This window comes from Ptychodera flava, chromosome 17 (genome assembly GCF_041260155.1).
Source record: "Ptychodera flava strain L36383 chromosome 17, AS_Pfla_20210202, whole genome shotgun sequence".
NCBI classification, from domain to species: domain Eukaryota; kingdom Metazoa; phylum Hemichordata; class Enteropneusta; family Ptychoderidae; genus Ptychodera; species Ptychodera flava.
Window position 1 is genome coordinate 31,319,416 of NC_091944.1, and position 26,901 is coordinate 31,346,316.

Below are 26,901 nucleotides of genomic sequence, written 5' to 3' on the forward strand. Positions count from 1 at the left end.
AAATGGAACATAGCAGTGACAAACTTCAGACCTGTAGATTAAGGTTTACGTTTCAAAGTTGCATTTAGCTTGTGTATATTTTCATTGAAAACATTAGATAAAGAATTTTTCTATTGCATATTGTTGTGCTGTGTGATGCTGTGAGTACTTGGAGCCACTTTGACATGCTACTGACGCATTGTTTCCTTTAACTCTAGTTTACTAATGTCATGGATTGGTGCTGTATGCTTGGTATAAGTCTGTGATTTACAATAGAATGCTTGGGATAGATTTTCGGACACAAAATTTCACAAATACTATTTAGTCGTCTTCAACTTGTGGGAGATCATTTTAAAGACCTTGGAATAAGAAAACTTTTCTAACATTTTATTTTTCCCTGAATAAAGTTAACTCAGGGATGGCGGCCATTTTGATTTTTGACATCAGTAAATGTTATGTAATCTGTTTCTCTTATGCCAAACTTTGCACCGTGACCCCTCATATTCTTGATTTGGTAAGAGAATGGCTGAAAGTTTCATTTAGGAAAGTTTGAACAATATTTCAAGTCTTTCACTTTCGATGCGCATACTACCTCAATCATTTTTTGCTCACGTGTTCACACAAGTGAGCATATGTCGCAGCGATGTCTGTCTGTCTGTCTGTTGGTCCGATATCTCAAAAACGGCTGATCAGATCAGAATCAAATCTGGTACATAGATTCAGTTAGCAAATGGCAAGACCTGATTAGTTTTTGGTGGGTGTGGCTTGCGTGCTTTTTGCTCATTTGCATAATTAATGATTTTAGAAAAAACGGCTATACATTGAGAATGACTGCACACAATTTGATGAGACTTGCTACAAATGTTGATCACACCAAGATATATTAGCAGTGGGAACCATTTAGGGGTGACATGAAAGATAGTTGCTAATTTGCATGTTCAATGAACTTTCCTAATTAGGGATATATATCTGATTTGACGTGATCAAAATTGACCAAACTTAGTATGTATATTGAAGATACTATGATTAAACATTATTGAAAGTCATTAAGTATTTTAACTTCAGCCAATACCAAATTTGCATATTTTATGAACTTTGCTAATTAGGGATATATATCTGAATTGACTTGATCAAAATTGATGAAACTTGCTATGTACAATAAAGACACTATGATGTAACATTATTGAAAGTCAAAAGACATTTCTACTTCAGTCAATTCCTAATTTACATATTAAATGAATTTTCTTAATTAGGGATATATATCTGAATTGACTTGATCAAAATTGATGAAACTTGCTATTTGCATTAAAGACAATATAATACAATATTATTAAAAGTTATTTAGCATTTTCTCTTCAGCCAATTCCTAATTTGCATATTTAATGAACTTTCCTAATCAGTGATATAAACCTGAATTACCTTGACCAATGTTGATGAAACTTGCCATTTACTTTGAAGATACTATGATACAACATTATTGAAAGTCATTAAGCATTTTAACTTCAGCCAATTCCTCATTTGCATATTTAATAAACTTTGCTAATTAGGGATATATATCTGAATTGACTGGACCAAAGTAAACAAAACTTGCTACATATATTGAAGCTACTATTATACAACATTATTGAAAATCATTAAGCGTTTTTACTTCAGCTAATTCTTAATTAGCATGTTTAATGAACTTTCTTAATTAGGGATATATATTTGAATTGACAAGACGAAAGTTGACGCAACTTGCTATATACATTAATGATACTATGATACATCATTATTGAAAGTCATAAAGTATTTTTTCGTCAGCCAATTCTTAATTTGCGTTTTCAATGATCTTTTCTAATTACGGATATATACTTGGATTTACTTGATCAAAGTTGGCAAAACATGCTATGTATATTAATGATTATACCAGGTTAAAACAATATTGAAAGTCATTTCACATTTTCATGTCAGCTAATTTATAATTGCATATCTAATGAGCTTTCACAGTTTGGATTGTATATACTTACAATGAAGTTGCAAACATGTGGCAAATGTTCAAATTCAAACAGAACTGCAATATATAATGAAACACGTGAGCATTTTCAGTTCATATCTGGTCTGTGTATTTGTGATCGTTTATGTGAAAAGGTTTGAGGGACCATGGGAAGTAGAAGCCCGACTCTCCATGGTTTGGACTAACTAGCTTTATGTTCAGCCCCCTCCCCCACCACTTCTCAGCAGACTCTGTTGTAATGAGTTCGCCAGGAACTACCAGAAATATTTGCGTTCACGTTTTGCATGGAATACATCGATATGTACCATTTGCTATTTCAAAAGACTTAGACGTATATTCATTGACTTGAACAAAGTCTAGCAAGGAGGTGAGCCAAGACATTTGAAATTCTCACTCTAGTCTACATTTTTGGCTGAATACTTATGTCAAAACTCTATAGTGTATCTTCTACAAAATGATGGATACAAGAGTTATGTATGTCATATTAAAGGTTCAGTGTGCTTGAGTCACAAAAAAGGTTCAAAAGTCTGCATTTTATTAACATTTCCTTGGTCAAAACTACACGAGGTGGAAAAGGGCCTCAAAACCGCATAATATACCCTTGCATGTCAGTGTCTTTCCAACCTCCGAGGTGTGTCACAAAGTTTTCTGCATCTTTTGCGAGAACGGCAAAACATCTAGCATACGTTAGCAAAATTGATTGAGCTTGCGTTGGCCACTAACATAAACTTTGCCAATGACATTTATGAAGACGTGGGGTTATGTCAGTCATAATTTATTGAAAAAAAATCACGAACGGATAAGTAATACCACTTACATTTACCCGGTAGAATATTGGTTTACACTGTATCAATAATTTTACACCACAGTCTATTATTTCTTCTCCGTGACATACATTGATACCCCATAACATCTTCAAGAAAATTAGCTTACAAAGCTGTCCTGATAATTCTATAGTCTGGGAATTAGCTATCCAAGAGGTACATAGGTACCTGTGCGTACGAATACAGGATTCAGATCAAAACTTATTTAAACTACTGTTGTCCAATTCTCCCACCGACCCAAATACAGCTATAACAAAGAAACATGTCTAATATCTTTGATATCCCTAACAGATTTAAACCCCAATCTTATAAAACAAATGTCCAGAGCGTATCTTTGAAACGCAAAACATTTTAAAGGAACAATAACTCGTTAAAAAGTAGCGATAACTTGATCGGATAAAAAGCTTGTCAAGCTCAAGTATCACTGCAAAGATCGGTAAACAAATTTGTCCACATTTAATTATTTTTATTGTACCATTGTGAATTTCCTGCAGCTGTATTGTTTGCTCACGTGTTCACACACGTGAGCATATGTCGCAGAGATGTCTGTCTGTCTGTCTGTCTGTCTGTTAGTCCGATATCTCAAAAACGGCTGATCAGATCAGAATCAAATCTGGTACATAGATTCAGTTTGCAAATGGCAAGAACTGATTAGTTTTTGGTAGGTCTGGCTTGCATATTTTTTGCTCATTTGCATAATTAATGATTTAGAAAAAACGGATATACATGAAAAACGACTGCACACAATTTGATGAGATTTGCTACAAATGTTGATCACACCAAGATCTTATATAAGCAGTGGATATTTAATGAACTTTCCTAATCAGGGATATATCTCTGATTTGACCGGATCAAAATTGACCAAACTTGGTATGTATATTGAAGATACTATGATTTAACATTATTGAAAGTCGTTTAACTTCACCCAATTCCCAATTTACATATTTAATGAACTTTGCTAATTAGGGATATATATTTGAATTGACTTGACCATTGCTGATGAAACTTGCTACATGTATTGAAGCTACTATGATACAACATTCTTGAAAGTCATTAAGCATTTTTACTTCTGCCAATTACGAATTTGCATATTCAATGAACTTTCCTAATTAGGGATATATATCTGTATTAATTGATACTGTGATATAACATTATTGAAAGTCAAAAGACATTTTTACTCCAGCCAATTCCTAATTTGCATATTAAAGGAATTTTCATAATTAGGGATATATATCTTAATGGACTAGATCAAAATTGATGAAACTTGCCATGTACATTAAAGACACTATAATACAATATTATTGAAAGTCATTAAGCATTTTCCCTTCAGCCAATTCCTAATTTGCATATTTAATGAACTTTCCTAATTAGGGATATATATCTGAATTGACTTGACCAAAGTTGACAAAACTTGCTACATATATTGAAGACTCTATGATACAACAATATTAATTTTACTTCAGCCAATTCCTAATTTACATATTTAATGAACTCTGCTAACTAGGGATATATATCTGAATTGACTGTACCAAAGTTGATGAAACTTGCTATACACATTAAAGACACTATAATAGAGCATTATTGAAAGTCATTAAGCAATTTTTCTTCAGCCAATTCCTAATTTGCATTTTCGATGATCTTTCCTCTGAGATTCACTTGATCAAAGTTGGCAAAACATGCTATGTACATTGATGATTATACCAGGTTAAAACAATATCGAAAGTCATTTCACATTTCACAGCTAATTTATAATTTGCATATCTAATGAGCTTTCACAGTTCGGCATATATGGCTTGAAGGACTTGGCCAAAGGTAATTACACTTGCTATGTAAAGTGGTGATACAATGACAGCAGTAAAAGAACTTTAATATTTTCATTTCAGCTAATTACATATTTGTATACTTCATGACCTTTTAGTATTAATCGGTGGTGAATATTGTCCATTATGTTCGGTGGTGAATATTGTTCATTATGTTGATCATAATACTTTCAATGAAGTTGCAAACATGCGGCAAAGGTTCAAATTTACACATAACTGCAATATATAATGAAACACGTGAGCATTTTCAGTTCATATCTGGTTTTAAAATTGAAATTACGGCTGCGATAACCTTGGCTTTATATACGATGACACTAAATTAAAGTGTTTGGGATGTCTAAAGATAAACCTTTTGTTATATAATGTCCCTTATGAACATAACAATAAGTGAAATATTTTCTGCTCAATATAACGATCATAACATATCGCAAATACAATCTTCTCGTATAAACTAAAATCTTAGAAACACAGGTTTTGTACCACAGATGTACACTAGATTAAAATAAAAATGGTATATGATATCGAACTGGAATTATTATATATATACTGCATATTATTCTTTGGTATGTATCTGTCTATTATATCGACTACTGAGGTGCATATTACAATGATTCCTTAGTTAGTTTTGTTTCTGAATATTACCGAATGTCTACAGGAAACCCCTTGTCAAACAGCCAAAACTTACTTAAAGAGTGATGAGACAATGTCATAAGCCATACATAACCATGCAAATTAGTCACATGTCCGAGCAATAACTTCCACGGTAAATTATGCAAATGAGTATCAAATCGGGCGGACTACTTTATATTTTGGTAAAAATTGTCGTCTGCTATGTATTGAAACCAGCTCGATGGAGGACAAGCAATACTGACGACTAGCAAAATTGCGAATATTTAGATAATTTGGAAAGTGAATTTTATTACTACATAATGGTAAAACCATGTGACACTTAAATGTAAGTATTTCCAAAAGATTCCGTTACGGACGTATCATCGACAGTACCGTCTGGGACTTTGAGAAGACATGTCGGTGTTAACACAGTTGACGTGCAGAAAAACCCAAACACGGAAATGAAAACAAGACACGAAAGCAGTTTTCAAGGAATGAGTTCACACCATGGCAGAAGAAACTCGATCGCCAAGTAAGTACTCAACATTATCTAATGGTAGGCCTAGACTCGACTCCAAGTGAGTAAGGAACATCTGTTCATGGCTTGTTTGCGAAAATCAACGAGTCATAAAAATACCTAAATAAGGACTTTAGGTTTCTCCACGACTTGATCGGGGTAGATAGCAGATTATGATGTATTCATAGTGACATAACGATTATTGCATTACATTAACATCTACATTATATTATAAGAAGATTTAACAATTTTCTATTGGTGTTTGGGTTTCCTTGGTTTGATAAACAGGTGAATGCCTTTGTTTGACCTCAGTACAATCTGACTCGCACGGCTTGGAGGTTTACTTTTGTCAACAGCGAATTCAAATCTATGGATTATCATGGACACACACACTTTTAACTCGTTCATTGCAAAATTCTGGCCGATGCAGTTCCTGTGGATGAAGAAGAAATACTATTGTCACAGACAATGTTAACTGAGAGTAAAAGATGAATGTTTAATAGAAGTTAAAATTCAAAAAGTTACGACCAGAGATTTATAGTTCTAATTATTCCTGATTTCCAACGATTAATTCATATCTAATAATGCAGGGTACGGATATGTCTTTACCATATAAATACAGAGTTCTGCGAGAGAAATTTAGCCTGGTGTCAAACGCTGAGGATGATCAACCCTTCGCGATCAACCCACCATTACATTACCATTACTGTTACAGAGTTTGCTGAAATTAATTTTTGCTTCTCTATTTCGATATGATCAAAAAGCTCATGCATAGAATTAGGGGAAGTCTGGCATTGTCTTCATGTGTTACAGCTGTAATGTTTCACTATTAAACATTGACTCCGACAGAAGTACTATACACTGTAAAATTTGATCATAAGAAGAAAAATAAACGAAGTTTCTCACCTTGGTCCAGCCGAAAACGGTATGAAGGCATGGGGAGATCTGTCCTTCATGTTTTCAGGGGAGAATCTTTCCGGATCGTAAACTTCTGGATCAGGCCAGATATTAGCATTGTGATGGCAAGCAAAGATGTTGACACCGGCTACATGGCCTATTGTAAAAAAAATTATGTTAGGCCAAAGAAAAAAAAACTTGTTTGTTCATCGGATTTTTCGGACCAAGGTTCAGGAGCGGCGAGCGAATTTTTTAAAATTGTTTTTATACCAAAGGTAACCGCGGTCCCCCGCGAAAACCCGACGAAATGTAGGGCGCCGCCAGCGGCGGTACTAAAGTATTTGCAATGCAGAAATATGAATTTGCCGAAGTCAAAACAAATTTCCAAATAGGGCTAAGTAGAAGCATCGATTCCGATGAACAATTTATTTTTTCTTTCTGGCCTTATTATTAGATTTGTGTGTTAAAGCTTATTTGTCCGAGTGGCGCTGGTATCCGTCTTGGGCGACTGAAACTGGATTTTGAAACAATCTTATTAACAATATAAGCTTAACTGAGCTGCCGTTTTAATTTTTAGGTAACAATTTAAGATACTATGCGCCTCGAAAGTGAAAGACTTTAACTTTTGCTCAAATTTTCCTCAAGAAATCCTTCAACCATTCTCTTTCAAAATCAAGAATAAAAATCGGGTGTCACCGTGTAAATTTTAGAACTAGAGGAACAAATAACCCAAGATTTACTGATATTTGAAATTTAAAATGGCCGCCATCCCTGTGTTAACTCTATGGGGAAAATTAAATTTTGAATTTTCGAAAAACTAAGATGGTGAGAGTTTTGCTTGCCCCAAGCTTTAAAATGAGCCCCCACAAGTGGTAGATCAGAAACGACTTTTGAAAATTTGAGAGTCTGAATATCTGTCCCCTAGGCGCGTTCTACCTAAAGTTACTTAAAACAATTCACTAAGCTTACTTCACCTCCCACCACCTGACTTCAGTATGTATCTCCATTGACCGTCAGACGGTCATTCCAAATCAGAACATTTGAATGACTACCATAATTTGATAGAAGGAATCCTCATTTTTGGCATACAGATACGATGTCGGTTTACCTGCTGGTACTGTACATCCATCAGGTAATACCATTGGTTTGGTTAACTGTCTGGCGATGAATGGAACGGGAGGGTGGAGACGGAGGCTCTCTTTGATACACATGGTGGTGTACGGTATCTTGCTGAGATCATCCCTGGAAATTGTATCAAAAATGATAGAATAAAAGCTAATATCATGAACAGCGACAATCTCTATAGATGAGATATTATTAAGACGCCATAAAGCTTAAAGTAAAGAGAAATCAGTCATTTCTTTGAAATACCTAATGTGACTTCAATCCCAGCTGATTGGTTCGAGTGATAATACTAAACAATGAGGAGAGCTAGTTAAATACTACATATTCGCTTGATTCATGGGTTAATTTGTTTATCGGTTTCACTGAATACAATATATTCTCGACCAAGTCAAGTATCAGTTTCCCTTTTCCCCTTGTGTTCTTAATTATTGCAAATACATGATGTATGACACAATTTTCCATGGTTCACGAGATTTTGTGTGACTTTGTTGTTCAGCAGGACGTCGTCTTGCGCGGGGAACAAACGGCGCATCCTCCATTACAATATCAAGATAGCCCGTTATAGCCCTAGATTGTTATGTTAGTTAGATTTTACACCGATGCCATGTGGTAATTTCATAATTTTGGCAACTACTAGTACTAAGTGATGTCAAGCTTCGTGTAATCTCAAACTTAGTGAACTTCATGTAGCTTCACACCTCTTTCTCTGTTTGCCTACCCAGCTATTTCAACATCACAGCAGATTCCATTGCCCCCTTCTCACCATTCAAAGAGTTTCTCTTCTTTATCCTCCATCAACTCATCGATCTCTTCCCTACATTTATCCTGGTACTCGGGATGTCTGGCAAGGTTGTACAAAATCCAGGAGATCCCACTGGCTGTGGTGTCATGACCTGCAAACATAAATGTGTCAACTTCATCCCGAATCTCTGCATCTGTCAGACCATTGCCATCTTCATCCTGGTCATACGCAGAGAGAGAGAGAGAGAGAGAGAGAGAGAGAGAGAGAGAGAGAGAGAGAGAGAGAGAGATCAACCTTTGTAAGATCACATATTCAAATTTAAAATCAGCTTAATAATTAAAATTACACCCAGAACATTACCGTGACATACACTGCTGTAACACACATTATCATTACACATTATTATCATGGCAACAGAAAGAATCGCCCAGTTTTTGTACCTCTGAGCAAGACAAGACGGCAAACAATCATTATTTTCAAGGGTCTTCATAATCGAGAGTGTGTCAAATATGTTGTACTGGATATGTAATGCTTCCGTGCGTGTCAGTACAAAGATCGAGTTTTCGATTTACATGTATTGTATGTCCGTGATTTGTTATGACAAGCGATTCCTTATGACTTATCGAGTTTGACCTACCTTGGTGGAAAGCAAAATATCCAAGAAATCCAAGTATCTTCTCTTGTTTTCATTCTCTTCCGTCTGCCCAAAACTCAAAGCCCTCCTTCTGTCGGCAATCACTTGTCTGGCCTTATTGTGAACGAAGTCACACGCTTTCTTGGACTGGTAGCCATGGTAACTGATGTTGAAGATCCAGTCGCTCAAGTAGAGTGGGAAGAGGAAGCGGAGTTCTATCAGTCTTGTGATCTGATAAACAGACTTCACGTATGGATCTTCCCTGGAAGGAAACAGACAACTTGGATCTTGGTTCTGCATAATTTATTCTAGTAGTCATCTACGTACGATATGCATTCATATACTGTCCCGTCAGCATGACTGTTGTCAAGGTGAAATTTTTCAGCTCGACTACAACCCAATCATTCAACAAATCATTACTATCTATTCAACTCTGACATCAAAGTCATATTTGTATCAAACTTGTCACCTGTCAGGAACTAACCACATACTGGGCACGGAAGAAGAACCCAGTCTACTGCCTGAAGTGTCGTTGTAAACCGCACACCCCTTTACGGCAACGGCTTGGCGTGCGAGAATGGCCTGAAAGGACTCCGAGTAAAACACGAGTACATTCTCTCTCTCATCTGCTCAGGGATACAATCATCGCGATATCGCTAAGTAAAAGTCGACCGAAGCAAAGCTTCTCATGGTCTCGACCTGGACTGTATCATTTCTGGCTCTGATTTAAACAGACATTTTTTCCTCATAAAACCATAACGAAAATGAAAGTGGAGCATAGGTAACGAAGATATTAAAAGCAGGAATTCAACTGCACTGTTGCAACTTTGTTTCGCAAATTAGAGTTCACAAGTTTAAAACGACTCATAGTAAGAGTTAAATCACTCACTCCGTTGTTTGACAGTTGCTTTTATAACTGAAGGCGCATTTCAATAAAGTGTCCAACGTCATCAGGCTAATTGAGTTTTGAACTTCGATTGATTTGCTGTGGTCGATGCCGGCCCACTTATCCTAGAGAAAATGAAAATGAAACATACTTTTATAGCGTTTAACGTTTTGATTGTTCAAAGAAGAGGGAATAACCGCTCATCAAGTAAAACTGTGGCAATCATAAGCCGTACAATTGCGAAAAAAGTTAAGCTGTAACTTTTGAAATCTATTTTCCTGTCTTTTCATGTCTTTGTACTCTTCAGTTCCTTATGCTCTCCTTGTTTGCGTAGGAATGCCTCGTTTCCAACTATAGCCGACACACTTTGTACTTCTGTGATAGTGTCATGCCATTGTTGACATTTAGTTCCATTTGTCAATGGCATTACGTTGCACTCATAAGGCACTCTAAAAGTGTGCTGTCAATGGAAATATTTCGTGTGTCGTCATACTATAGCGAGTAGGATGAAAACATGCACTTGTTTTTTGAACAAAATCATAAAATATTTTCAAAAAGACACATCTATGGTCCTTTTCAACTTGTAATTCGCGTAATTTAGAATGTTTCGTAAATGTGACTACTGTGGTTAATGAAATATTTTAATCGACACTGCAATAATACAGGTGCAGCCGACGGACAATGCACCTTTAAAGGGGTCCTTACTATGATAAGATATATTGTACATGACAAGTAATGTGAACTGACTAATTTTAAATCAAGAGAGTAATTAATTAGCTGTTCATAATTTGCCCTCCCACTGAAAATTTTTCTACTTACCCTGCCGCACTCAAACTTCATTTTTACCCTCCAGATATTTTTGCCTGTTTCCCCTCCCCACCGTGAATGTTTGAAGCTCCCCTGTCCTGTGGCGAAAAAAACTTGCCTATTTCCCCTGCCCTGGAAAAATTCCCTTCAAAATTTTGTCATTCCATTTCCCCTGCAGACATGAAGCTACCCTACCCTGTGATGAAAAAACTGTCGATTTTCCCCTGCCCTGAGAAAAAATTTCCCTTGAAAATTAACATTCTCATGCAGACACATACTGCAGTGGCCTTGTATGTGGTTTCCATCTCGCAGTACATAGAGTGAGATGTGAGGTCAATCGATAGGCTAAGTAGTCTGGGTCACCTTTAAAGGGTATAAGTACTTGCCCTGTGTCCCCATCCCCGGAAACACCATGGCTGAAATTCCCCTGTCCCCGTTTTTAAAGTAGCTTCCCCTCTCCTCGTTTTTCGCCAAACCCTGTCCCCAGGACAATCAACCAAAATCTGGCGGGGTACCAGTCAACTCGCACTTTTTCCAACCCGCCCAGAACCAACTCGCCCGATTCAAACTGGCCCGATACTGCAACTCGCCCGATACCAACTGGGCCGATTCCAACTGGCCCGATGCCAACTCGCCCGATACTATTTTGCAATTTTTATGAGTACCTGGTAAGTATAAACACGTTTTATTTTTTAAAACAACCTACAAAAAATATTTCTAACATTGAGAACCACAGGTAGGGGCTAGGGCTTAAAATATGTGCCAACACGGAAAAGTTTTTATTAGCGAATTTCACGTTTTGCAAATCCTTTGAAAGAATAAATTTCGTTCGGTTTCTTTACGTTTAGGGAAAGTTACTGCAGTTACTGGCTCATGTCTTTGGGAACAGCAGGACCGTCTTTCACGATTTACTGGCCCGGCATGAAAATAGCTGGCCTCGGGCCATCGGGTTTGCGTACATGGAATCTACAACTACATCTAAAACAACAGGCGAGTTGGCATCTGGCGAGTTGGTATCGGGCGAGTTGGTATCGGGCGAGTTGGTATCGGGCGAGTTAGAATTGGGCGAGTTGATATCAGGCGAGTTGGCATGGAATCGAGAGAGTTGGTTCTGGGCGGGTTGGAAAAGATGAGAGTTGACTGTAATTCTATCTGCCCTGCCCGATCAAAAAACTAAAATTTGCTCCCCTACCACCTAAAAATATGTCCCCTGCCCTAGTAAAATTAAAATTTCCTCTGCCCTCAAAAAATGCTTCCAGAATAGCTTTTTCGATGAATAGCTCCGTTGGCTGCACCTGAATAATAAGATAGCTTAGATCCTATCAAGGCGTCAGTTCCATGCAGTACTAATTCATCCGCGAAACACAAGTCCTTCGGAGCGCCATAGTTTTTATCACAGTCACTCGTGAGCTATTCAGCTCTGGGACTATCCGTTGCTATTGATTCTGACAATCATGGACGTTTTTCGGAATTACTTACAAGCATGATTTTGGTGGACTCACTGAAAACACTGACGTAAGGTTTCAGGACATCAAAGTGAAATCCAGGGGTCAACAATCTTCTGTTTCTTGACCACTTCTTTCCCTTACTTAGCGGCAAGCCATCGCCAAGCCATGGACGTAGTGTGTTGTAGATAAAGTCGGCTTTTGGCTCTGCAGAAAGAACAAAATGAAACAAAACTCTGCCGTATTTATGAAAAGTAAAATTCGCATTTTCAAACTACCATAAAGTAGAAGTTGTGGTACCTGAATCTCAATTGGCTTAGGTTACTTGGTCAGATGAAGATAAGTAAATCACAATTGAATCCCATTGTTTTGTTTTTACTGCATCGTCCGCTCTCACGCCGGGGTCTGTTACTTTCCACTAACTACCCGGCGCATGATGGAGTTTGAGTAAAGTGGGTTGTCTGTTTTCAGGGAGCATCTAGCTGCCCGTACAAGAGACCTTGGCAAGCGAAGTGAAAACCATCAACATAGCTGTCTTTTGTTCCCGAAATTAACAACAAAATGCCTGAGCGGCTCTGAAGCTCAGATTCGTAAGAATATTGATCTGATAATGAAGGAGTTTGTTGAATTGGATTTGGTAAAGTCACGGACAAAGCCCTTCTGTTGTGCCTCTCATAGTGTTACTTTGAATATCCCATATCGAATATCTGATGGGATAAATCCTACATTGGCCCTACGTCTGTGTACCTGTTGCGATGATAGTGGTGGGATCGCGAACACACTCACTCTAACTCCAGTAACTCGGCGTACACCCATGCAAGACACACAATGAAATCCTACATGGTGTAACAAACCAAACATTTCATACAACAAAAGGCTTTAGTTAAATGATAACACATGACAGTGAGGGCAATATTATATATTATAGCCCAAACATGGGACTATGTGCCGGAGGGTAGGTGACCATTTGCCCGACGTAAGGAGGGCAAATGGTCTCCTGCCCCGAGGGTACATAGTCCCTTGTTTGGGCTATAATGTTTTTATTACTGTCTCTCTTACCTCAGTTTGCACCAAAAATATTTACGTTATTGGCAAATAATAGTCAATGCTTTATTTCATTTTAGACGAAAAAACGGTTAAAAATAGAACGATTTCATCATCGAATGGCGCATTGATATACTATGTTATGCGGTTTATCAATATTTTTATGCGAAATTTTCAAAAAATCGGATTTTCTGTGCAAAAACATGAAATTTCAAGACTTTTATATCCAAAGTTTTCAAGCTGAAAATAGTTCCGGTTCACTTCAGTCCAGAGATGACTATGCGGCCCGCGACGTCATCGGCGAGTTACCATTGAATCCTATGGAGCGCGCGACGTTCGATATACGAGGCATGTAATAACACGATTTGTGGCCTGCCCAAGGGATGGTGGTCATGGCATCATCAATATTTCGGTCAGGATCACCAGCTCGAATTTGGAGGAACGCGTCGAATGATCAAGACCTACTTTTGTATTAAAAGGTTTTACTGTAAAAAAAAAGTGCGCGAGCTTCAAAGTTTAGACAGGCACACTGCGTCCAAATATATGGGCGATCATGTTGCATTTCTGAACTACCTAGATTCTTGGTTACTATGCCGTAGCTATACGCAAACGTTCCATTAGGGAGCGTCATTATTTACGGCGTGGGGGGGGGGGTCGGAGGAATTGCTTTCGAAACTCCCAAATTTCGAGTAACCCCCCCTGCCAACCATGACGTGTTTGAGTAACCCCCTCTCTGCTATAGAAAATTTGAGTGACCCCCCTCCCCCCCCCCAACAAAATTGGGAAAGTTAAATATCTATACAGTAAAATGGATTGCTGCTGCGACAGGCCCTGTACAGACCCTGATTAAACCCTGGTGTATAGGTCTTTGTCGGAAGGAGGTTCCAATTGCTGTGGCAGGGGCTGATGTACAGGTCTGTATCCAGTGCTCTGGTGACATGCACTTATTCTGTAGGATTTTTTTCAAGAGGGGGAAGATGTGGTGTGAAAGCACCACAAGAGACCGCATAAGCGGTCGCGGGGGGAGGTCGGGGGGGTGTCCCCCTCCTGCCATTGGAGCTTTTGAAAAATAGAGGTTAAAATGGTGTTATTTGGTGGCACTTGGGGAGTATTTTTTCGTATAAAAACTCAAAGGAAAATAAATCTGAGACGGTATTCCAAAACTTATATTTCAGTTCACTGATTTCAACTATATTTTTGAAACCGAAAAAATAGCGACAGACATACATTTATTCACATTTATTATTTATTATTATTTTCCTACAATAAGAGATGGGTTTGTTGTCAAGGCATTCTACTGGTTTTAAACTTTATAGCATTAGAATAAGCTTGCTTTACACATTTTCCCTATCGGTAACCTATACAATGTAGAATATAGAAAGCAGACATTTCTCATTAATGATTTGGCAAGTATATCAATCTTTAATCAGGAAATACTGAAAAATGTACTCAGTACTAGCCTCTAACATAAGGCTTGCCACGTCGAATAGCTGATCATTCTCGTCTGAAGATCACAATAACGTGAAACACATAGTGTAATGAGATTTTAGTTTCTACTTGAAACCACCTGTATTATGATTTATATATATATATATATATATATATATATATATATATATATATATATATATATATATATATATATTGTGTGTGTGTGTGTGTGTACACAAATACCGGGTATGAATATACATATCTTTACTATTATTGTTGTATTAATTCGGAACTCCACTAAATGCTTCAATACATGTCAACAAAATTGAGTAGCCCCCCCCCTTCTTGTTCTTCACTTTTGAGCAACCCCCCCTTGTAGCTTTCGATTTTTGAGTGACCCCCCCCCTCAGATTCCTCCGACCCCCCAGGCCATAAATAATGACGGCTCCCTTAACACGAAGCCAGCACGAGACTAGAAAAGATCTGCTCGCTCAGATCGTAGTGGCGTGTAGTGTGTTCGGCCCAAGGTTTACTGCACAAGCTTGGAACAAGATTTGGAAGTTTAAGCTTTTATAAAGGTTAGTTGTCCTAAGGTTCAACAAATGTATGCAAGGATAAGCTTCAGCGAATCTTGGGCGTACCAGTCTTAAATTAAGGTCGGCACGCTCACCATTGTACTGAGCTTCGGCGCCAAGCTTCATATAACCTTGACTAAGCTTTGACCAAGGTTCTGGTCACAATCGTGTATATAGTGGGCAATGGGGAATTTCAGAAGTGGGGAAAGGGCCGTGGGGAGCTTGAACTGTTTTCGGCAGTGGGGAGCGGGCAGACCATAGATACTGGAGGGCAGTGGGCATCAAAATTCAGTGGGAGGGCATATTTTCCGTATATGCCAGTGGGAGAGCAGTTCCAAACAGCTGTACTTTGCCCACCAAATTTTAGGTAAAGGTCAAAAATAAGTAAAATCGGTATATTCGGCCTTCAAAACATGTTTTGTGATGTTTGATTAAATTTACCAGATGCCAGCACCTGTTTTTATCTCCAAAACAATGCTAAATATTACTTTAACTACATTTTTATCATTCCAAAAAGCCCTGATAGACACGCGATTGTGCATTACCTCGGTCAAACCTTAGTCAAAGGTTATATAAGATTGGCGCCGAAGATCAGTACAATGGTGAGCGTGCTGACCTAAATTTAAGACTGGTACGCCCTTGCAAGATTCACTGAAGCGTATCCTTGCATACATTTGTTGAACCTTAGGACAGCTAACCTTTATAAAAGCTTAAACTTCCAAAACGGAGTCACCGTGGACTCTCTCTCGTGCCGCGCCATGCCGCGCAACAAATAAACGTAGCAACTGACGTTTATTACAGACAAAACATACAGACAATGTAGCAAATATCATGAAATCTTTTTTGTTGAAAAGGCGTGCTGGCGTTACCGGGACTGTTTTGAACGTGTTGATTTCATCATGGATGTTAGATAAACATATCCATATCTAGAACAAAAACTAATGAAAAAAGTAAAATTTCAATATTTCAACGATTTTATCCGACTCAGAAACGAAGGCTTTCCGTTTTGGGGGCAAAATTGACCCTAAGCATGGATAGGGTCTATGGAAACACTAAAATTTTAAAACAAGAACATGCAAGAAAATGTCAACAAGTTCGTAAGCCTGGCAATACCAACCAGTCGTGTTCCTTGCAATTCAAGGTGTTTGTGGATACGATGGTGGAGGTTCTTTGGGAATGGGTGGGAACCATTCATCGGTACGGATACTAGTCGCTGATGTACGTGTTTAGCGGGAGAGGGGTGGAGGAGTCAGTCACAGTCACAGTCGCTGACGGTGTGCTCGCTGTTGTCGGAATTTCACCTGGACATTGATAATAGATGTACGGTGATGAAGGTGGCATCGCATAATACGGATAAGGTATGTAGTCCTGGCAATACGAAGGCAGCAATCTCAATTGCTGCGGAGATTGCTAGGTTGACGCAATCCCACTTTCGCTGAAGCTAACACCACCTCCTCGATCGGGCGTTTATGTAGATTCGGGCGCAGGAAGCATGATACCGCGCCATTCAAGCTCTTTCTGTACAGGATTTACCGTATTTTTGTTTTATTCTCGAACCCATCGTATTTTTTCACCAACGACTCAATAATTGAATGCCATCTCTTACTCTCTCTTTTTTGACGAATCAGGATTTAGTTATCCGGGAGTTTGTAATAGCCTGTACGGACATGCAGCTATCGGCACTCGCTGTGTTGAAATACAGCGGTATACGCTGAACAACCAAATGTAACGCTGAATCTACTTGTCAGCGCGCATGCGGGCATTTGTCGTGCAAACGTACTGGCTGGGGCGCCTGACACTGATTCGTTTCTAGGCAGCAAATTCGGTAATGGACGATGGTAGGCTATTCCTTCGCTCATGGTTGGCGACGTCGTCATTGTTGACAATTGCCCAACTCATCACAATCGTGGAGGTGAACTTTTGGCACAATTCTTAGATCACATGGGAATACAGTACATTTTCACGCCAACTTACTCGCCTTACTTCAACGCAGCTGATTATGTTTTCGGACACTTAAAGACACTATGTAAAAGACCGATATTCAGGCATTTGTTGAGGACAATAACAATATGCAGTAATGGAAATTACGCCTGGTGATTGCCTCGGCTTTTATCGCAAAGTTGGCTATTTGACCATGTAGTTTTTCCTGGGAAATAGGTCCTTTTCCTGAGAACGAACCAGGTAACCCTAGAAAGACGGTTGCAGTTTTTCTGTCATTTCATTTTAGGGATGGACCATTAGATCTTGGGGGGGTCACAATGAAATTGTGAATTTTTTTTTTTACTGTTGTAAATTTCTGAAATTTTTTTTTTCCAATAGAGATTAGCTGTGCAAATTTTTTTTTCAGAGTAAATTTTCAGATTTATAATTTTTTTTTTGTTCGTCGCTGTCTGAAGATAAAGAGGGCAAAGATGTGGTGCCAAGCACCACAAGCGGCCACGGGGGGAGGTCAGGAGAGGGGTGTCCCCCTGCTGCTGTTGGAGTTTTTGAAAAATAGAGATTAAAATGGTGTTATTTGGTGGCACTTGGGGAGTATTTTTGCGGGGGGTGTCAGGAGGGGGTGTCCCCCTCCTGCTGTGGAGCTTTTGAAAAATAGAGATTAAAATGGTGTTATTTGGTGGCACTGGGGGAGTATTTTTGCGGGGGGTGGTCAGGAGGGGGTGTCCCCCTCCTGCCGTTGGAGCTTTTGAAAAATAGAGATTAAAATGGTGTTATTTGGTGGCACTTGGGGAGTATTTTTGCGGGGGGAGGTCCGGAAGGGGTGTCCCCCTCCTGCCATTGGAGCTTTTGAAAAATAGAGATTAAAATGGTGTTATTTGGTGGCACTTGGGGAGTATTTTTGGGGGGGGTGGGGAGGAGGGGGTGTCCCCCTCCTGCTGTTGGAGCTTTTGAAAAATAGAGATAAAATGGTGTTATTTGGTGGCACTGGGGGAGTATTTTTGCGGGGGGGGGTAAGGAGGGGGTGTCCCCCTCCTGCCGTTGGAGCTTATGAAAAATAGAGATTAAAATGGTGTTATTTGGTGGCACTTTGGCAGTATTTTTGCGGGGGGAGGTCAGGAGGGGGGTGTCCCCCCTCCTGCTGTTGGAGCTTTTGAAAAATAGAGATAAAAATGGTGTTATGTAGTGGCACTTTGGGAGCATTTTTTTCGGATTACACATCTTCCTCTGAAACATGGTCTTCTTGCTCCTCAGTAGCTTCCTATAGTTTTGAAAATTGACTATTTTGGTTTCCTGGCTTCCCTTTCTACTGCGTGGTGAAATGCCTACATTCACCCCACCAAACATCATGCATATCTCATGATTTACAATTGATTTTGACAAGCTGAGAAGCTAAATTAAGCTAAATAATATAGTTAAATTTGCATATTTGTGTTTTTAGAGCAATTGTTGCCCTTTTTTGAACATCTATTTCTCTGTAGCAGCATGTCCAAATTGATTGCATGTGTATAGATGTGTTGAAATTTCAATATTTGTCTTTTTAGGGCAATTTATGCCATTCATGGTCAAAAAATCTGTATTCTCTGAAAGGGCTTGTCCAATTTCTTTGAAATTTGCTACACAAAAACGATTATTCATGCAGATTTATTCAGTATTTGCTATTGAGAAACTTTCAAAGTTCAACCCTTTTGTGTGTTTTTGTGTTGGGATTTGTTGGATAGATGGCATTCTACGTAGTGTATTGTTGAATGTTAAAACATGTGTTGCTGTTGTTTTTTGAGGCTGTTTTTTGAGAAAAAGAATTGAAAATGCCTTTTTAAAAGCAAAATAATACATAATGACTTGATATGTTGTTTTATCATCATTGACGTGTTTCTACTTGTTCACCCATTCTTGCATTCATCATTGCAATAAAATGCTGTGAAAAAATGAACCTGATGTGGCCTGCATCTGTTTACCTTGATCTTAAAAGGCAAATACAACTTTCTGTCTTGACAACCATACCATAGTTTCAATGTTTTACCTCGTGTACCTGCTTGGTTTGTACGCAGGAAACAAGTAGAAAACAGGCTCTATAATTTCATAATTTTCAAGTGATCAGAATACAAAAGTCCTGAAAAGATAAGATAATCACATCTTCCAGTATAAGGGATACAGTCACTCTAAATGTATAAATTAAAATTAAAAATGTGCCTGGAGGATGTACTAAAAAATACAGAAAGTTGCTTTCTGTCGGTAAAATCTAAAAAAAATTCAAAATTTTAAAGACTTTTGCAGATTTTTTTTTACGCCTTTGTCTTCTTATTTATTTTTTTTTTATTTTGCAAACTAGTTTGAAGATTTTTTTTTTCCTAACTTTCTGCTCTGAAAATTTTTTTTTTTCTGTTTTTGACCACCCCCTCCCAAGATCTAATGGTCCGTCCCTTACAGTCTGCAGTATACATGTATATCTCGCTGGAATGATGAATGTTTTCAGTGTGTTTCCAATTAATCCGTCTGTAGAGAAATTCTGCACACGTAATTATTTGTTACAAATAGGATACAAATTGAATCTTTTGTTTGATTTGTGCGATTGTTTGATGGCGTTTAGTTTGGGTGTTCTGTCTGAAAAAACGTCAGTGAATGCGTTTACTTTGTTGCGCGGCACAACGGAGAGTCCAAGCTGACTCCGTCTTGGCTATAAACTTCCAAATCTTGTTCCAAGCTTGGGCAGTAAGCTTGGGCCAAACTTTACGGATAAGCTTTTAATCATCCTCGTTTCTATACTAGCTTTGGGGTCCCTTGACCCAGCTTTTGACCTAATACGTCAACCCTTCGTGTGGCTCGCGCAAAAAAGGTTCGGCTCGAGTCCCTGTAGTCAGTTTCAGCATCACACAGGGATGAACTCATGGCTGTTAGGTGTGCTAATTCCAGCTCATGGTTACCCGGTACACAGGCACCACGGTAGTTGATAGCGCTTTTAATGTAATAGAAAGGGTGGTCGCATATCGACGAAGAAATTTCAGATAAAAATATTGAAAATACATGAACATATTTGAGTATGTCACTATGACATATCCAACTAATAACGAGAACGTGCATAATTCACAGTTTACATAATGTTTTGCCACCTAAAGATGAGAATAAATTAACACGTTTAAAAATTACGTAAAAGAGCTGGTCTCCACGTAAATACGCGACGCCGTGGCCGGCTCCATGTACGTCGTGAACATATACGCACAAATAGATACACGAAATTACGTGTGACGGCGCGCAATGACGTACGCATATCCGTGCTCACGTGTGAATTTTCCCGTTAATTTTGCTGTATTTTTTCTCAGAAACATGCAAAATTCGAGTAAGTTTTCAGAAACATTACATACATATAATTTCTCTAAGAAAGGAATATTCTAGCTTGTTATATGCCCGAATTAAATCGGCCGATTTTCTTTGATACAGTTTAGAGAAATCTTTGTGGCGGTGTTGGATAAAAAGTGGAATGAGACTACAACATTTCGTTCACGTCATAGCAAGTAATTCTTGTGGTGGTGCAAACTCTACAAAATATTATGATATCAAAGATGTTTGCCAATTACTAGTAAAATGATACGTCTGCAGCCATGGTCAAGGATAATCGATTCGCGTGAACACGTATCTTTCTCCTAGCTGTATCTCTCCCATGTTCTTTAAGACTCACCTGAGGTTGCTAACAACACTTTGACACTATCAGGGTGTGTCATATGCAAGATACAGGTAAACGCTCCTATCCAGTACTTGTAGGCATAGTTGTATTTCGTGCTAGCTGCTGCCTGTCGGTCAAACCCTTCGTCTCCGCCGTAATGCTTGAATAAAAAGGATAACTATTTGACTTGCTTGTTCATCAGACCTAATCGTCTTCAAGGAGTTTATATATATATATATATATATATATATATATATATATATATATATATATATATATATATATATATAAATATTACTAGCACACATTCATGACATTAAGATGAGTTATTCAATTAACACATCTTTATCTCGAAAGTCGATTCTCAGCAAATAGTTTCTCGATAAAACAAAATACAGAAGTAGGGCTGTGTTCACAAATACTGAGGGAGGGGGCGCTTGAGGAATCGCGAAATCTTATTTTTCTTCAGATCCCCCCTCAATACCCTCAACAAATTACAATTTCTCCTTTCGAATGATCAAATTTTTTCAAGTCCCCCTCAACTACTATATATCCAGCTTTTTATCAGGGATGTACGCGCATTTAGTTTTGCTTGCAGATGCATGTTCGATACCACCCTTTATGACGCACTCATATAATAGAAACAAGAAAAGTAAACTCATAAATTTGAACAGACGTGGTGGGTATGTCCGATTTGCCCCAAATAGGCCATACCCACAACGTCTTAATCTGTGTGGGGAAAAGTTGTCATTCTCTGTCACTGCAGGTATGCAGCCTGAGTGACAGTGACACTGCCTGTAGGCAATAGCTGTATTAACTTTGATCATTTTAACAATATTATGTTCAGTTTATCGACTGGATTCTTGTTCTACTCCCTAAAACATATTTAACTGTCCAGTATTCAGCTTGCTAATACACCCTGTCCATGTGTACTGTGCATTTGTATCATTGACAAATGACTTTCAGTCTGGACCCTTATTCAATAATCAACAACAGTGTTTATATATGGGCTTTGTGACAAGCTAAATATTGGGTGTTTCAGCATGCTGTAGAGCAATAGCTAGACACTTTTTGTGATAGTATGTAACATTGCATAGAAGTATTGAAAACATAATCAACAGTTGCAGCTTCTGTCCCTTTACATGGTATTCTTGTTGTTTTTCTCCTGAAAATTAGATGGCATTTATACCCCTGAATGCAATAAAATGTTTACAGAATTTGCTAAAATTGAACTTATTACTTACTTTAGAACTATTAGACGACATGAAAATGCTATTCGTTTTTCATTATGGAATCTAAAAATGTAAAAAATATAGGGAACCTAAATATATCGAGTCCCCCCTTATAGGCAGAGCGAAACCTTCAAGTCCGCTTACCCAATAATTTTCAAGTCCCCTGAATTCCTCCAGCCCCCACCAGCATTTGTGAATGCAGTCTAATGGAACGGCCGACATATATTTTTGCGTTGCTGAGCTGACTGGGTTGAATAAGACATCTGTGCCTGATAGACATGACCTACATATCCATGGTAGCCTACTTTGAATGTCAAGTGACTGTTGTTCCGGCAGATAGAGAAACAGACAGACAGACAGACAGACAGACTAATACAAGAGAAGTCGGCCAGTTGCGAGCTCGGCCAGTTGGAGAAGTCGGCCAGTGGGCGAACTCGGCCAGTACAGTATGCACCCAATTAGAATATATGATCTATAATAGTGTTTCTTTTTGTGAAGTCTCACCAAAGTTATATGCGAAAGCGATGTGAATGTCATGCATAAGTTGAGCGTAATGTTTGCAAACTTCACAGATCACAGTTCAACGCACGTATGAAATGCACACTATTGAGTAAAATTAAAGATGGCGGTGTATCGCGATCATGGCAGCGAGTTTTGCAGCCTTCGTCATGTTTACACTAGAAGTTCGTTAAAAAGTCATAGGAGATGGTGAAGCAAATTAGTTAAGAGTCATCAAGCCATGAATTTTACTGAAGAAATGGCATAATGTTTGCCTGAACTTTAATACGGTACGCGCGCGATCGCTGCAGACTGATGCAGACCGTAAGCTTACATGTTTTGCAGGGTGGACGTGGGACCTCTTCGAGTTGTTTTCTGAATGTTCGTAGTATTATTAAGCCAACAAAAATAACAAAAACTATGGTAGTAAAAGGTTAAAACTGGCATGTGCCGATAAAGTATTCAACTGTGAAGAGAATGCGTAAGCAATCTTATTATACACCTACTGCCGTAACCTATGGGAGTTTGACCGTCCAATAACTTTCCGTATTTGTATAGCAGTACGCGGAGTCCCGAATACGGGAGACGCGCGACGCGCTTCTTTGGGGTTTGTAGCAGTTTTATTTCAACAATCGCGCGCGTGCCGCATCCCTCAAAATTTACCGCGGAATAGACGATGTTCCGCTGATTGCGAGATCTCGCGAGACTTTAATACATGCCCGTAGAAACAGGTTTCCAGCTTAGTAATACAAGTCAAACTTTGTATGGAACTAGAAAACGTGCAGAACTGAGCAAAGATTGCAACTTCATATATTTTATACAGTGTTTAACGTAATTAGCGACTTGTCCTGTTTTACGCAGTTTGTCCTGTGTTGCGAGAACGCGTCCACTGCGAACCATATATTCTCGCGATATCTCGGAATGTCTCGCGCGGTTCGGAACATGGTCTATTACGGACGATTAATCACGGTCCCTCCACAAGGACTGTGGATTAATGGAGGGAGGCGTAGACGAGCCGAAGGCGAGTCCAATACGTCACTCACTGAGCCCTCGTCCATACAGGGCCGTATTTTGTGAATAACCCTATATTGCTTTGTTAAGGGGGAGAACCATTTGATTTTTTGGGGGGGGGTATGGAGGAAATGGGTATGGGAGCAAATTTTTTTTTCCTGTCACAGTGACAGCAATTTTTTTTTCTACTGTCAGAGCTGCATCAATTTTTTTTTTCAAATGGAGTAGCAATGCAAATTTTTTTTTCTTTGTCATCAAGTTTGTGATGCGTTGTATATAAGGGAGCCGTCATTATTTACGGCCTGAAACTCAGAAATTTCAAGTGACAACCCCCCCCCCGTCAACCATGATGAATTTGAGTAACTCCCCTCTCTAACTCTGAAATTTTGACTGATCCCCCCACTTAGAAAAGTTAAATACAAATAAATGTATTTGTAAAATTTACAAAATACAGCAATTTAACAGTAAAGACCTTTGAAATCCTGATGTACTCTGCTAGACTATCATCAGTTATCTCATGATGGTTCAAAAAAGGTGAACCCATCAAAATGAAATTGCAAGTCACAATAAAATAAAGATATAAAAGCTCACGCAGTATCTAACCATATTTAATTTGGATGGGTATTATGACAAGGTTTTCACTAGGATATCTGACCGGGCAGAATTTGAAAGTACAGGGGAGAACACGAGAGAGGCTTAGGGGGAAAGTGTCACAGGGGCTTTCCCCTATCTTGCATGGAAAGTTTAAGATATTGATGTGTGCAATGGTGCAGTCTGGTGCAATCTGAGAGGTGTTTTTTAATTTTTTTACTAAGTGAAACTGTTAGAACACCCCAATGGGAAAGCACGAAGGGGGTTTCCCCCACTCGTATTGGAAATTTTGGGAAATTGATGCGTTTAATGGTGCAACCTGAGAGGAGGTTAAGGTTATTTTGCACTCGGTAAAAGTGTTTGAAAATGACATTGAACACTGCAATATTTTTTTTACATTTTATGCATGATCAGTGTTTGTGTCACAATATTCAACAACCAAACAATGACAATACAATTTGTGAAAAAGAGTTCTGTTTGCCAGAGACTGAAGATAAATAAATATACAGGAACCGAAAATTTGTGACCTTCTTGTGTCATTTCTCCAGCTGCCAGCTTCTAATGAAAAGCATGAATATGGTATGTTTAACTGTCAAAATGGTCATTGAAGTGAGGTAAATGAAAACTGTCTCTGTGATAATAAAGGATGAATTCACAACAGTTCAGTTTTGTCCTAGATCCTGTGAAAATTTTGAGAAATTGATGTGCGCCACGGTGCAGTGTAGTGCAATCCGATAGGTATTTTAAATTTGTCTTTTACCAGTAACACTGTTAGAAGAGCCAAGGGGGGAGAGCACGAGAGGGGTGCCCCCTCTCGCATTGAAAATTTTGAGAAATGGATGTGTGCAATGGTGCAATCTGAGATGTGTTTCAATTTATTTCGCCAAATAAATGAGTAACCCGTCCCCCTTCTTCCTCTCCACATTTTGAGTAACGCCCCCTGAAGTTTTCAATTTTTTTAGTGACCCTCTCCCTTGTATTTCATTACATTTGTTGTTCCTCAATTTTTCATTGTCAACTTGTACATCTTCCTAACATATTTATATTGAGAGAATACAATATTGATTTTAACACTAGTTTATTGACTCCTGTCTTGTGTTTTAAAATTTTCACAATTTACAGAAGTCAACAAGTCCCCTTTAGATAGTGCCTATGCCATTGAGATATTGCAACAGAAATCCTGAAATATGATTTCTGGGTCAGGAAAGGGAAGGAAAACATTGAGTGCACTGAGGTGTAAGTAGACCTATGTAGTGCATGCTTATATCTTAAGCGCTGGGAAAAAAACATAAGAATTGCTTGTGGTAAAAACATTTGCGCCGCCTATGGCGGCGCGCCGGCAAAGAATACATGAGAATAGGGTTTCCAAATTTTGCTAATTTCTGGTGCATTGTGACAATTTTTTTTTTCACTTCTATCTGTTTTGACAATTTTTTTTTCTCAGGCCATGGCAGGATCAATTTTTTTTTCTTCTATCTCACCTGGCGACAAATTTTTTTTTCTCAAAATCCTCCATACCCCCCCCCCAGAAATCAAATGGTTCTCCCCTAATGTTGCGACTGCCGACTTCTCCCACTAGCCGAGTTGGTCGGCACCGGCGCTGGCCGAGTTCGCAACTGGCCGACTTCTCCGGTTACCAAACAAGAATGACAGATAGATAGATAGATAGATAGATAGATAGATAGATAGATAGATAGATAGTTTTATGTTTCAATAACATCGTCATGAACTATTTAGAGATACTTCAGCAGCGCAGCGTCTAGGACCTGTGCTGTGGTCAGCTGCCGAGGATTATGCACAGTCCCTTGGTGGGCTATTCAGCTCTGGGACTATTCGCCCCATAGACGAGTGTACAGAAGCGGGTTGTTTCTCGCTTCCGTACACTCGTCTATGGGGCGAATAGTCCCAGGGCTGAATAGCCCACCAAGGGACTGTGGATTATGCCGTATATAGAGTTCAAGGTAACAGACTTACCAAAATCACGTGACCAAAGAACCAATGCGCCTGTGGGGCATCGAAATCTTTGAATACTCGTTCGTGTTCGTTCATTTGACGTAGTAACCGGACCATCTTGACTATAGCAGTGACTGTGAATGCAACTGTTATGGCTACCAGTACAACGTCTGCACGCAGGAACAAGCCCGCTTTCCTGGTGAGCTCAGAGACAACAGTTTGGGCTGTCATTTTCTTTCGCTCGTCAAATCTTGCATGATCTCTCTCCCAGTTCCCAATGTCACACTATCACACGCGACTGTGCAGTACCTTTGCCGAAGCTTAGCCCAATCTTAAACAAGCTTGGCAACTGAGCTTGGGCGAATGGTTTGCGTGCCAACCTTAGTCAAAGCTTAGGAGTACTGACCTTTGCTGAAGGGTTGTTTCCAATGTTTGACGAACTTTGTTTACAGTAATAAAGTCTATTCTAAGTTTAGTAGAACTTCGCCGGTAGGTACCATTAAGTCAGAAACCCTTACGGGGCCTCTAGGCAGTGTACTATTGCTCAGGCCGGCTACCACTTATCCTGTTAAGATTTTTCTCTTCTGGCCTTTGTGTCGTGAGTCGGGTTCGTACATGGCTTGACACAGTGAGTATATCTTAACAGGGAAGTGGTACGCGCCTGAGTAATACTAGTACACTGCTTGGAG

General features: G+C 38.9%; 1 protein-coding gene across 1 annotated transcript; it reads right to left on the minus strand.

The window, feature by feature from the left end:
- Positions 1–1,981: 1,981 nt before the first annotated feature.
- Positions 1,982–26,568, minus strand: LOC139116058 (cytochrome P450 4F4-like). Its single transcript, XM_070678566.1, has 9 exons — positions 26,234–26,568; positions 20,943–21,087; positions 12,313–12,485; positions 10,030–10,151; positions 9,144–9,402; positions 8,528–8,724; positions 7,748–7,881; positions 6,649–6,796; positions 1,982–6,175 (listed from the first exon to the last, which is right to left on the minus strand). The coding sequence occupies exons 1-9, from the start codon at positions 26,441–26,443 to the stop codon at positions 5,995–5,997; spliced, it is 1,569 nt and encodes a 522-aa protein (XP_070534667.1). The 5' UTR covers positions 26,444–26,568; the 3' UTR covers positions 1,982–5,994.
- Positions 26,569–26,901: the final 333 nt, after the last annotated feature.